At 43.7% G+C, this 14,508-nt stretch overlaps 1 protein-coding gene across 2 annotated transcripts in view; it reads left to right on the plus strand.

Annotated features, from left to right (window-relative positions):
- Positions 1-14,508, plus strand: part of CAMK1G (calcium/calmodulin dependent protein kinase IG) — a 37,730-nt gene that overhangs the window by 10,245 nt on the left and 12,977 nt on the right. Inside the window, exons 2-3 of one of the 2 annotated variants that reach the window (XM_049857991.1) lie at positions 5,071-5,191; positions 12,626-12,754. In XM_049857991.1, coding sequence (XP_049713948.1) covers positions 5,100-5,191; positions 12,626-12,754 — 221 coding nt within the window. In that variant the 5' untranslated portion in view covers positions 5,071-5,099. The remainder of the gene's footprint in view (positions 1-5,070; positions 5,192-12,625; positions 12,755-14,508) is intronic. The other variant, XM_049857992.1, reaches the window with a different exon arrangement.

Below are 14,508 nucleotides of genomic sequence, written 5' to 3' on the forward strand. Positions count from 1 at the left end.
CCTGCTGTCTGACCGGCTGATCTTGGATTCACCAGGCCCTACAGGTACATGAGTCAGGAGAAGCCTCCAGCCTGACCCACAGACTTGGGACTTTTCAGCCTTACAACCACATGAGCCATTTCCTTAATATAAATCTCACTTTATTTTTCCCCCATATATGTGCACACACGCACACATGTAGAGAGAGAGAGAACCCAGCCTAAGACACTCTTTGAGATGTGGTCGCAGTCAGTTCCTCACAGGCTCAATGTCTGCCACTTAGCAGGGTCCTGGGAAGCCGGCACATCCATGTCACCAGTCTGCCCCATTTTTGATGGATGTTATACTCCTAGAGAGTAAAAGCAAATATGTGTGCTTCTTACAACTACACCATCTAACTCTTCCATTTCCCTCCTGGTGTTCACTTGGGCCAAAGTATCAGTCTTTCTACCTCTTCTTCCTCTATGGCAAGGACTTCACCTGTATCACATTCTCCTTATTCCCAGGGACTCTAAGCCTCACAATTCAAGCAGTCATTCTAACAGAAGAAGGGGATACTGTGTGGTTTAAAATCAGGAAAACCTGTGCACCAGGGTTGTATCCTTTCACCATACTTATTCAGTCTGTATACTGAGCAAATAATCCGAGAAGCTGGACTATATGAGGAAGAACATGGCATCAGGATTGGAGGAAGACTTATTAATAACCTGCGCTATGTAGATGACACAACCTTGCTTGCTGAAAGAAAAGGACTTGAAGGACTTGCTGATGAAGATAAAAAAACTACAGCCTTCAGTATGGATTACACCTCAACACAAAGAAAACAAAAATCCTCACAGCTGGACCTATAAGCAACATCATGATAAATGGAGAAAATATTGAAGTTGACAAGGATTACGTTTTACTTGGATCCACAATCAAAGCCCACAGAAGCAGCAGTCAAGAAATCAAACAATGTATTGCATTGGGCAAATCTGCTGCAAAAGACTTCAAAGTGTTAAAAAGCAAAGATGTCACCTTGAGGACTAAGGTGCACCTGACTCAAGCCATGGTATTTTCAATTGCCTCATATGCATGTGAAAGCTGGACAGTGAATAAGGGAGACCAAAGAAGAATCGATGCCTTTTGCATTATGGTGTTGACAAAAAATACTGAATATACTGCCAGAAGAACAAACAAATCTGTCTTGGGAGAACAGCCAGAATGCTCCTTAGAAGTGGGGATGATGAGATTTCGTCTTATATGCTTTGGACATGCTATCAGGAGGGATCAGTCCCTGGAGAAGGACCTCATGCTTGGTAGAGGGTTAGCAAAAAAGAGGAAGCCCCTCAATGAAATGGATTGACACTGGCTGCAATGATGGGCTCAAGCACAGCAACAATTGCGAGGATGGTGCAGGACCAGGCAGTGTTTCCTTCTGTTGTACATGGTGTTGCTATGAGTTGGAACTGACTCGACAGCACCTAACAATGACAACAACAACTAAGCCTCACAGTTGAATTTAAAGGCAGAAGAAGTTTCCCTCTATACAATGGAAACTGTCTTATGACATGTATCCTCCAGATGTGACCAATGGTATGAGAATCATGGAAGACTTTGAACTGAGAATCACCAAGATGAAAATACACTGATTTAATACTTTTTTAAATGTTATCTCTGTTGTGTTTATTACGTGTGAGGCAATGTGTTAAGTCTCTATGAACACTATTTCATTTAACCTTTACCATGATCATGATGGAAACCCTGGTGGTATAATGGTTAAGAGCTATGACTGCTAACCAAAAGCTTGGCAGTTCAAAACCACCAGACACTCGTTGGAAACCCTATGGGGCAGTTCTACTTTGTCTTTTAGGGTTGCTATGAGTCAGAATTGACTCGATGGCAATGGGTTTGGTGTATATATATATATATATATATATATATATATATATATATATATATATATATATATATATATATATACAATCATGATGGGCTTTGTCCCCATTCTACAGATGAAGAAATGGACTCAAAGAGGTTAGTAACTTGCCTAAGGCCATTTAATTAGTAACTAGCAGAGTTAGGATTGGAACTCAGGTTCCGATTGTGGAGGCACAAACTTCCTCTTTGCTCTGAAGCTATTAGAAGACCCCAGGGTTCTATGGGCAGTTTTTTGTTTTTGTTTTTAATGGTGAAAGAAAGCAGTTGCCTAAGAGACATACTTTTCTACTTTTCTGCTGGGTCCAGGAAGTATGAGGGAGAGGGTGATGGCAGAAATGGTATCTCACCCATCACTCCCAGACACTTAATACCCCTGCCACTGAGCTGTAATAGGGGATAAGTAGGGCAGAGTACCCAAAGGAACAAAGATTCCCTCCACTCTGTCCCATCCCAAGAGCATGCTTCTCTCTAGTATTCATGATCTCGGTAAAGGTACCATCAACCCTCATGCTCCTACCAGAAACATGGAAGTCATCCTAGACTCCACCCATTTCACCATGCCACAAATCACCATATCCCATAGATTGTACCTCTAGAACATATCCCTGGCCCACCTACTTCTTCACTATCACCATGGTCTAAGGCACCATCTCTCTCCTGGACTTCTAAAATAGACTCCTACTCACTCTTCATGCACCAACTCTTGCATTCTTCACAGAAAAGCTAGAGTAATATCTTTAAAACATCAGCAATAAAATTAACTCGACTGCTAAAAATCCTTCAATGTCTTCCTGTTTCACTTAGAATAAAATTCGGTCTCTTTAAAAAAACAAAACCAAACCTGTTGCCGTTGAGTCGATTCCGACTCATAGTGACCCTATAGCAGGGTCTACAAGGCCCTGCGTGATCTGGCCCCTGCCTACCTTTCTCTGCCCACTTACCACCTCATTCCACCCTCCCCCTAGTTCACTCCACCAGCCCACCCTCCCCCTCAGTGTCTGGAGCACACCAAATTCTTTCTTCCCTTTAGGCTTTTGTATCTTATTTCTTCTGCTAAAATACTCTTCTGCATGGTCTTTGCTTAACTGGCTCCTTCACTAACTTCTGGTTCCCTCCTCAGACAGACCTTCCCTAACCACTTTATCTAAAAAAGATCCTCCTTGTTTTTCTCTATTAAAAACCCATGGTTTTCCCCCACAATTTGTAACTATAAACACGTTAGCTTTCTTGCTCATTGCCTGTCTCCTCCTCTAGACTGTAAGCTCCATGAAGGCAGGGACCGTCATCTGTTTTTCCCTCAGTATACATCCAGTACCTGGCACTTGTGGTTGTTGTTGTTAGTTGCCCTCCACTCAATTCTGGACTCATGACAACCCCATGTGTGCAGAGTAGAACTGCTCCATAGGGTTCAAACTGCAGACCTTTTGGCTAGTAGGTGAGTGCTTAATCATTTGCGCCACTGAGGGACTCCTCAACCTGGCACATGACAAGTACTAAATAATGATTTGTTGACTCTTGAATGATTATAGTTACTCCAGAATTCTGATATAAAGTTAGTACACTATTCAATTCAGTTTGTAATGAATATCTAATACAGTTGGCCCTCCATATCCTTGGTTCTATATCTGCAGATTCTACCAATCTTGGATCAAAAATATTTGAAGGAAAAAAAGCTCCAAAAAGCACTATACCGAACTTACACAAATGTAATGATGTGTAAGCAGACCCGGCTGTAGCCTCCACCATTTGACAGATCCTCAGTCTCTCTCCAGCACTCGTTGTCTGAGCATTGTTTGCCTCTCCTCACTATTCCCTAAACCATATAGTATAACAACTATTTACATAGTATTTGCATTGCATTAGGTATTGTACCTGTCTTGGACAAATCTGTCTTGGAAGAAGCACTACCAGAATGCTTCTTAGAAGCAATGATGGCAAGACTATATCTCACGTACTTTGAACATGTTATCAGGTGGGATCAGTCCCTGGAGAAGAACATAATTCTTTGTAGAGGGTGAGCAAAAAAGAGAAGACCCATAATGAGATGGATTGACACAGTGGCTGCAACAATGGGCTCAAGTATAACAATGATCATGAGGATGGCCCAGAACCAAATAGTGTTTCATTCTGTGGCACACAGGGTCACTATGAGTTGGAACAAACTCAATGGCACCTAACAACAATAGGTATTATGAGTAATCTAGAGATGATTTAAAGGATAAGGGAGGATGTGCATAGGTTATATGCAAATACTATGCCTTTTTATATAAAGGACTTGAGCATCCACAGATTTTGGTATCTGAAGGATACTGGAACCCACCCTCCTCAGATACTGAGGGACATCTGTGTTTGCCAAGTACTGTGCCAAATGTTGTGGGAGTCACAGGGGCAATACAATGCTCGTTCTTCTAGTCCTTCATTTAACGCAGGCTAGGTAGGAGAGGTGGGAGTAAGAAGGACTGAGGACGTGGCAGAGTTGAGCTTTAGAAAGGAAGCCAGATTGACTCACTAATGTGAATAAACATCTTGACAATCCTCTGAGTGACACAGGAAACACCTTGGCTAAGCTCAGATACCCTCACGCTTGAGTATCTCCAAGATAAGTTGTGCATATATGTATTATTATACTTCAGAGATGCACATGTTACAAAGTAGAATTTCCACTACTGACGCTAAACTCCCAGAAGGCAAGGACTGGGCCTTACTGATTCTGTGTTCATAGTACTAGCACAAGAGCATGTGGGGGGTATGCAATAACATGGTTGTAGCAATTAACAAAATAAGTGGGGAGAATAGTCTTATTTTTGCCAGTTATCCAGGTATTTCTCCTAATCCTTCTGGCCATCACAGAATTCCTCTCAAAACTTGTTCTCATCTTCTGTGAGAAATTAGCTGATTGGAGACTTTTTTCCCTCCCTCCCTCCCTCCCTCCCTCCCTTCCTTCCTTCCTTCCTTCCTTCCTTCCTTCCTTCCTTCCTTCCTTCCTTCCTTCCTTCCTTCCTTCCTTCCTTCCTTCCTTCCTTCCTTCCTTCCTTCCTTCCTTCCTTCCTTCCTTCCTTCCTTCCTTCCTTCCTTCCTTCCTTCCTTCCTTCCTTCCTTCCTTCCTTCCTTCCTTCCTTCCTTCCTTCCTTCCTTCCTTCCTTCCTTCCTTCCTTCCTTCTTCAAACAAAGCATCCCCAGAAGCTTCAACTCTGGAGGCAATGGGTCGAAAGGAAGAAGTTGACTGCAGTTCCTGGAAGAAACAGACCACCAACATCCGGAAAACATTCATCTTCATGGAAGTGCTGGGATCGTAAGTCCTGGAGCTAGGAAGCCAGGGCTGGGTTGGGCTGCCTACAGCGGGGAGTTGGAAAAGAAAGAGTTGTTCTGGGCTAGTAGCAACTGGTGAACTAGAACTGAGGCTCGCTGTGATATAACTTCAGTAGCTCTAAGGGACCTACCCATTGCCATTGAGTCAAAGGGACTTAGGGAGCCTCTCTGTGGTGCAAGGTGTTAACGAGCTCAGCTGCTAACTGAAAGGTTGGTGGTTCGAGTCCACCTAGGGAAACCTCAAAAGAAAGCCTTGGTGATCTACTTTCAAAAAACCAGTTATTGAAAACCCTGTGGATCACAGCTCTACTCTGACACACATAGTGTCTCCAGTCAGATTTGACCCACTGCAACTGGTAAGGAACCTAGGGAAAATTTTATGGCCTTGGGAGGTGGGCAGGGGGAGGACATCTTAGGTTAATACAGAGGACAATTAATGCATGGAGACCTCAGGGCATACCAGCCTCTCTCAACCAGTTTCTGCCTCTTTCTGACCCACTCCCAGTGAACCCCACCCTACTTCCTGATCTATGCCAATTAGGCATTCTTGCACTGATCTCAGGAGAGAAGTCCCACAGCACTTTCGGAGAGTCATTGACCCTACGATTTTGCTGGGTTTCCTCACCCATCTTCTTTATTTTCCCTGGCAGTGAACAGGTCAACTCTGTAGTCAGCTATATGGAAGAAAAGGGGCTTCTGGGGTCCAGAGAGCTCATGGGCTACACAACACCTGAACCAGCTCCCCACAACCACCCTCTTCTCCCTTTTTAAGTGCTTTGGCTGTGTTGGAAAAATAGTCACTCTGTAGTCCAAACTCCTCCCAGCATTCAGGGTGTCTCTGTTTGCCTCTTGACAATGTAGACCAGGGACAGCTCAGCTGGAGCTGAGTGCCCACTTATTTCTGCCTCTCCTCCAGAGAGGCACGCAGTCTCTGACACAGGTGAGCAGGCACTTCAGGCCACCAGCCCTGCCTCTTCAGAACACCAGCCAGTCAGCTAATAACCAAAAAAGTCAAACCCATTGCCTTCAAGTCGATTCCAACTCATAGTGACCCTATAGGTCAGCTAATTAGTTAAGACTAATTGGGCATGGGCAGTGAGAAGCAGTTAGTGGGCTGCCCATTCAGGCAAGCTTTCACTTTAGCCAATTCTGGCTAAGCTTAGCTCCATTCTGCCCTGCCCAGGAGGCAATGAACTCAGGCAATGATGGCTGCCCACAGTTTCACCTCAGGTGGAGAGGAGCCAGGTCTGGCCCTAAGGAGAGACCTCCAAGCTGAGCTCAGCACAGTAGGACCAGCCTGCACCACTGCTGGTCATCAGTGTTAGGCCTGCCAAGATTAAGTGGCTGAAAAAGGGCTAAGCTCATGGGTGAATCAGAGGTGATTTGCTAAGCATTCCAAAAGCCAAGAGAAGAAGGAAGCCCAGGTCGATAAAAGCTTATTTATCATCTGCTCAGACTTATGTTGTAGGACTGGGAACAGAGTGGTCAAAAACAGTCATACCTGCCCTCTTTGAGCTCAACGACATCTACCTCAGTGGCTTCTAACCCTAGGAACACCAAAGCCACTTGGGGAGCTTATCCCCCCAGCTTTTTTTTTAATTTTGGTAAAGTATGTTGTTGCTGTTAGGTGCCATCGAGTCAATTTTGACTCGTAGAAACCCATGTGACACAGTACAACTGCCCCATAGGGTTTGCTTGGCCGTAATCTTTTTGGAAACAGATCACCAGGTCTTTCTCCCACAGAGCCGCTGGGTGGATTAGAAAGGCTAACCTTTCAATTAGGAGCCAAAGTCATTCTCCACTCAACACCAGCCCATGGTAGCCACTAATCTACTTAATGTCTCTATGAATTTGCCTATTCTAGATGTTTCATAAAGAGCCTTGGTGGTGTAGTGGTTGAGCACTTGGCTGCTAACTGAAAGGTTGATGATTCAAACCCACCAGCCACACCATGGGAGAAAGATGTGGGGGTCTGCTTCCATAAAGATTACAGCCAAGAAAACCCTATGGGGCAGTTCTACTTTGTCCTATAGGGTCACCATGAATCCAAATCGACTCAACGGCAATGGGATTTTTTTTTTAGATGTTTCATAGAAGTGGGATCATACAATATTTTTTATTTCTATCTGGCTCATTTCACATTTGAGTCTATCCTGAAGTACCTTGAAAGAAAGTCCTGGCCATCTACTTCTGAAAAATCAGCCATTGAAAACCCAATGGAGCACATTTCTACTCTGACACATATGGAGTCTCCATGAATCAGAATGATTCCATGGCAACTGTTTTGGTTTTGGATTTATTTCACTTACGTAATGTTTTCAAGGTTCATCCACGTCATAGCAAGTGTCAGAACTTCATTCCTTTTTATGGCTGAATAATAATCCATGGTGACAGAGTGGTTAAGAGCTATGGCTGCTAACAAAAAGATTGGCAGTTCAAATCCACCAGGCACTCCTTGGAAACCCTATGGGGCAGTTCTACTCTGTCCTATAGGGTTGCTATGAGTCAGAATTGACTCGATAGGAATAGGTTTGGGTATTTTTTTCTTTTTTTTTTTTTTTTTGTTTTGTTTTGTTTTAATAGTCCAATGCATGTATATACCACATTTTGTTAATCTATCCATCTATTGATGGACATTCTGATTATTTCTACCCTTGGCTATTGTGAATAACGCTGCTATCCCCACTGGTGTACAAGTATCTGTTTGAGTCCCTGTTTTCCATTATTTTGGTCATATACCTAGGAATGGAATTGCTGGGTCATATGGTTTTTTTTTATGGTAATTCTATGTTTAACTTTTTGAGGATCCACCATACTGTTTTCCACAGTGGCTGATTCCTCCAACTTTTCATTATGAAAATGCTTAAACATAAAAGAAAAGGGAATTAATATTATAATAGACACAAATATACCAACCACCTAAATTCAGTGCTATTAATATTTCACCATATTTTTCCACACACATGTACACACACATGCACACACACTTTTTGTTCAGCTATTTGAAAGCAAGTTGCAAACAACATGGCCTCTCACCTCCGAATTTTCTGTCTGCATCTCCTAAGAATAAAGACTTTTCTTATATGCCCACAATAGTATTGTCACACTCAAGAAAATTAAAATAATTCCCTAACATCATCTTAGCTAGGTAATTTTTAAAAAATACACATTCCTGTTCTGAACTACTAAACTGAAATTTGAGGAGATAGGACCCAGTGGCCAAGAATCTGCATTTTAAGTGTGTCTCTGGTGACTCTAATGTAGCCAACCCAGCACTGATTCAGGGGAGTGGGAAGACAAACAGGGAACAGGTCACAGGTGTTGCAGCAGTTGGGCTAAGCAGAGGCTAATGAGAAGACACCTCTGTGGAGCTTAGGAGTAAGACAAACAGACCCAGGCTGCAAACCCCATAAAGCTACCAAGGTGAGGTGGGATGCTGCGGGGTGTAGGTAGCGGGAAGAACAGACTCCCCTAAGCAGAAGGCACCAGCATACCATGACAAAGGCCTCCTCTCCTGGTCCTCAGCTCTTCTGGAACAACACACCAGGTAGAATGGCCTTCTATTAACTCTGTCCAGACACCCATCCACAATCCCAGAACAACCTACTTCTGGAAACTCAGCCACTGAAAACCCCATGGAACACAGTTCTACGCTGACACACATGGGGTCACCATGAGTTGGAACCAACTCAGCTGTGACTGGTTTTGCTAATTTAGGGCAGCTTTAAAAAAAAAAAAAAAAAAAATTTTTTTTTTTTTAGTATTTACTGGGAAAAGCTCATCTGTAGCTAGGCTATGTCACCCAAGTCCTGGGCCTCCTCCTTTCTGGAAGAGAATTTTCTCCTTGGTCCCCCACCCCACCTTTTGCCCAGGCTCCCAAAGAGAAAGGAATGCTATTCTGAGCAGGAACTGCAAACCAAGCTCCATCGCAGTAGGCACTCCTGGCCCTGCTTGTCTTCTTGGCTTCTGACCCATGCAACTTTGGTGGCTGAAAAGTAGCTCTCTGCTCCCTACCCTGGCAGGAGGCACAGTTAAGTCTTCTAATCCCCCTCCCCATCCCCACCACACACACCTCCACACACAAAGTATGTGACTAAAGCAGTCTGAAGCCAAAGAACAGTAACACCATTTCAAATTGCCACAGCATTGCACAACTCTAGAAGGCACTATTTACATACACTGAAGAAAAACCAGGGGATACAAACGATGTCCCCAGGGCTGTACAGACTGAGGGCCTATCTGATCCCATTCCTTAAGAGGAGCAAGAGTAGGTGTCAGCTGTGAAATAAGTGGACCGTCCATGTGTGGCCCCAAGGTCACAGGTGAGAACGCCCAAGGTGGGTCTTAGCATGTCACAGCTCCTAGGAATCTTTAAGGCCATGTCATGGATTGAATTATGTCCCCCCCAAAAATGTGCACATCAGTTTGGCTGGGCCATGATTCCCAGTATTGTGTGGTGGTTCTCCATTTTGTGATTGTAACTTTAGGTTAAAGAGGATTAGGGTGGGATTATAATACCTTTACTAAGGTCACATCCCTGATCCCGTGTAAAGGGAGTTTCCCTGGGGTGTGGCCTGCACCACCTTTTATCTTACAAGAGATAAATGAAAAGGGAAGGGAGCAGAGAGACAAGCAAACTCATACCACCAAGAAAGCAGTGTCAGGAGGAGAGCACATCCTTTGGACCTGGGGTCCTTGAGTGAAGAAGCTCCTAGTCCAGGGGAAGATTGATAAGAAGGCTGACAGAGACAGAGTGCCTTCCCCTGGAGCGAATGCCCTGAATTTGGATTTTAGCCTACTTTACTGTGAGGAAATAAACTTCTCTTTGTTAAAGCCATCCACTTGCGGTATTTCTGTTATAGCAGCACTAGATGACTAAGAGAGGCCTGGTAGTTCAATTCCCTCATTCTACTGATAAGGAAAGGGGGCCTAGAGATGAATAGGGCACATAACTAATCCCACTCCAAACTTCTCACACATTTATCTATCCATCCATGCATGTATTCATTAAATAAATACTTATTTAGCAGTTTCCATTTATAATCGCCTCATATGCATGCGAAAGCTGGGCAATAAATGAGGAAGACCAATGAAGAACTGATGCCTTCGAATTACAGTGTTGGCAAAGAATATTGAACATACCACAGACTGCCAGAAGAACAAACAAGTATGTCTTGGAAGAAGTACGGCCAGAATTCTCCTTAGAAACAAGGGTTGTGAGACTACGTCTCACATGCTTTAGACACGTTAGCAGGAGTGATCAGTCCCTGGAGAAGGACATCATGCTTGGTAAAGTAGCGGGTCAGCGAAAAAGAGGAAGACCCTCAACGAGATGGATTGACGCAGTGGCTGCAACAATGTGCTCAAGCATAGCAACAATTGTGACGGTGGCTCAGGATCGCGCAGTGTTTTGTCCTGTTATACATAGGGTCGCTGTGAGTCGGAACCAACTTGACAGCACTTAACAACAACAATTCTCCCATCCATTAAGGCCAAGCTCATAGTGTTCTTAAGTCAGGGGGCCAGGTATTGTGTGCTCCTCAACTAGCCCAAGTGGTCACTTTGTACAAACTAGGAAAAAGTATTCCTTTCTCTAGGCCATTTGCCAGAAAAGTTGTCATAATTATTGTATGAAAATCTACACTGGCGCCAAGGTGAATGGCATCTCTTGGAACTGTGCAGCACATAACCTGCCCAACCATAGCAGATACCTTGTCTTAATGATCATTTTCTGTGATCTCATAATACCCCATGCTTATCCATACGTGTCTGTCTCCCACACTAGATTCTAAGGTAGACCACTACTGATCACAGCGCCTCACACAAACAGTTCCTCAATTTCATAAGCATTCACTAGATGCCTGATAACATTTTTCAAATCAAATGTTAATTGCTTACTTGTCTGTGATCTTCAGTAGACTACTGGTTCCTTAAGAGCAGTACCATTTACTCACCTTTTATCCCCAGTGTCTAGGACTCCATTGGTGCTCAGTAAATCCTGGATGGAGGAGTTAGTGAGTGAATGGATGAATACAGCAAGCTCTAAAGGCTTTGATTAACTCATTTCCAACTGCAGCTGGGGCAACAGGAAACTCATCACAAGAAACACCAAGTAATCCCTAATGAAGGTTTTTAAAGCCTAGGAAAGCTTGGGTGCTATCGGGCCTTCATTCTAGAATACCCAGATGGCAGGAAAGAGGGGCATTCTAGAATACCCAGATGGCAGGAAAGAGGGGGAAACCCTGGTGGCGTAGTGGTTAAGAACTACAGCTGCTAACCAAAAGGTCGGCAGTTTGAATCCACCAGGCACTCCTTGGAAACCCTATGGGGCAGTTCTACTCTGTCTTAGCTGTTTCCTCTCTTAAACTCTGCCTCCCCTTATTTAAAAAAAACAAAGTTGCCATTGAGTCAACTCCAACTCACAGTGACCCCATTTGTATCAGAGTACAACTGTGCTCCCTAGAGTTTCTAAAAACTGAATTTTCAGTAGATCATTGGACCTTTCTTCCGAGGCACCTCTGAGTGGATTCAAACCCCCAACCTTTCAGTTAGCAACCTAGCATGTTAACCGTTTGCACCACCCATGAACTATTCTCTCCCCTAATAGTATTCAAATAATAAAAATAGTAGTTAATCAGGCACCACAATTAAAACAGAGAACATAAAAATAATAGTTAATCAGGCACCACAATTAAAACAGAGAACATAGGGGCCCCCAAATCTGCAAACGAAGTAACAGGAAATGGGTCAGGGCACAGAAACAAAGCCATTCCCCAGAACAGTGGTACAGGATATCAGAAAACAGCCCGGAAACTTCCTTAAAGTTGTCTTTCAGAAGCAGCTGGATAAAACCAGCCCCAGGGACATGTGCAGAGCATCCACCTATGACCACTCTGTGACCTTCCACGAGGGGTAGTGACAGGCTGCAGCCGCAGCTGGGGAATCGAACTCGGGAAGCGAGAGACTGTGCAGGCATGACACCCCATAATAAGTCCTGCTATGAATCCCAGAGGCCTCCTGGACAGGAGCCATCTTAGAAAACTGCTGACTGCACACCTTAGTTAACATATCCCCGCCTATCCCCATGAATAAACATGAATCTTTTTCCGCCTAAAAACTTTTAAAAACTCAGGCAAGTCTTTTGTTCTGTGAGACGAGGGTAAGCATAGCTTAGGCCCTCCTTGTCTCCATTTGCAAGCCTCTTCAATAAAGCTTTGTTTGTGTGGAAAACTCTTCATGTCTTACCTGCTCATTCTTGACCAGTGAAAGGTAAGAACCTTATTCAATTCCGGTAACATGATGACAATGGAAACTAATTACCGTCCACACCTCCCTTCATCTACTCATTTCTATTGCTTCCAGCAATGCTCTGTAGCCAACCAGCACTAAATTTTATCTCTTGGTGTCTTCTCCTCAGGGGAGCTTTTTCAGAAGTTTTCCTGGTGAAGCAAAGGATGACTGGGAAGCTCTTTGCCCTCAAGTGCATCAAGAAGTCACCTGCCTTCCGGGACAGCAGCCTGGAGAACGAGATCGCTGTGTTGAAAAAGTGAGTGGTGTTGGATTGGTAGGGCACAACTTTGGGGTCACATTTCCCTCAAAAATTACCTTCAGGAACTGAAGCTGGATTTCCACACCCAAAGGGATTGCTCCCTTTGACTTAGTTGTTGGTCAGTTTGGTCAGTCAGCTAAGTTTAGTCAGACACCTGTCTTATCTGACCGTTTCTTTTTTAAGCAAATAAACTAGTGACACGGCTTGTGGCAGAGTTGGTTTGTGCACGTAGGCCAGAGAGTAATTAGCTCAAAGGAGCAAAATCAATAGAGGGCCAACACCAGTAAGAATAAATAATTAGCAGCATAAGATTTGGAAATTAGGCTCAATTTGTACCCAGCCATCATTATGGAAACTACACTAACAAATTATCAAATGTTTATAGTGGAGCTCATGCTACAAACCCTCACAGACCTCCTATGGTGTTCCAAAATGAGTGAGGTATTAGGACCACAAGGATGATGGACAAAATTTCTCACCTCAGGAGCTCACATTTTCTGGGCAGAAACAGAGATTGTTGTTGTTGTTGTTATGTGCCATCAATTCGATTCAGACTCATAGCAACCCCATGTGACAGGCTAGAGCTTCCCCATAGAGTTTTCTAGGCTATAATACTTATGGGAGCAGATTGCCAGGTCTTCTGTGGAGCTTCTGGGTGGGCTTGAACACGCCAAACTTTCAGTTAGCAGCCATGTGTTTAACCATCGCGCCAACAGGACTCCTTAGAGACAGAAGGGCCCATAACACTCTGGTCCTGTTGGATGTGAGTCCCACTAGCAGAAGGCAGAGTCTGGAGGAAACAGGAATTCATTTTGCCTACATGTGTGTTTTTATGAGGATGGGTTATTAGGTACATTTTCAAAGAACAGGGACCTTGATAGATGAGTAAAATTTTGTGAGGGCAGGAGGGGCAGTGCACAAGAGGAGGAGTAAGAGGGGAATTCAGGCCAAGAGTAGCATACACTTTAACACAGAGTCATGGAAGGGCTATTAGGGAAGAGTAAGTACTGGAAGCTCCAGAACTTAGAATGAGTAGCATCAAGGGACAGGAGATGAAACTAAAACAGTGAAGTGAAATCTGATGATAAAGGGTCTTGGGTTCCATGATAACAAACGTTGACTTTATTCTGTAGGCAAAGAGCAGTCATTAAAGGATTTTAGGTAAGGAGGGGCATGATCATATTTATATTTTAGAGCTATCCTCTTTAAGTATGGTGGAGGATGGATTGGAGGATGTGGGCCTAGAGGATGGGAGACCAATCACAAGACTTTCGCAGTGATCTCAGTAAGGGGTTAGGATACAAGTAAAGGTTGTGGCAGAATCACGTGGTGCAAAGAAGACTGGGTTCAAGAGATGTTTCAGAGAGAGGAGTGGTTGTGTTTGTGCTGCCTGCTAGGAGAGTAGAGGAGCCTTAAAAATGACCCTAAATGATAGTTGCTCACCATGATTAATGTAATCGATATCACCAAATTGTACACCTGAAAAATATTGAATTGACAAATGATGTTTTATATGTATGTCTTTACAACAATAAAGAATTTTTTTAATAGAAACAAAATGACCTTGAGATAGAGCGAATACGTGGACAGTAATATCATTGCTTGGGATAGAGAATGAAGAAGGACATGTAGAATTGGAGGAAATAGAAATAAATTTGTTTGAACATGCTGCATATAGGTATCTGCCTATCTTTACATGGAGGTATCTGGTAGGATGATGGAGATATAGGTCTGAGCTCCAGGGAGATCAG

This window comes from Elephas maximus, chromosome 18 (assembly GCF_024166365.1).
Source record: "Elephas maximus indicus isolate mEleMax1 chromosome 18, mEleMax1 primary haplotype, whole genome shotgun sequence".
NCBI classification, from domain to species: Eukaryota; Metazoa; Chordata; class Mammalia; order Proboscidea; family Elephantidae; genus Elephas; species Elephas maximus.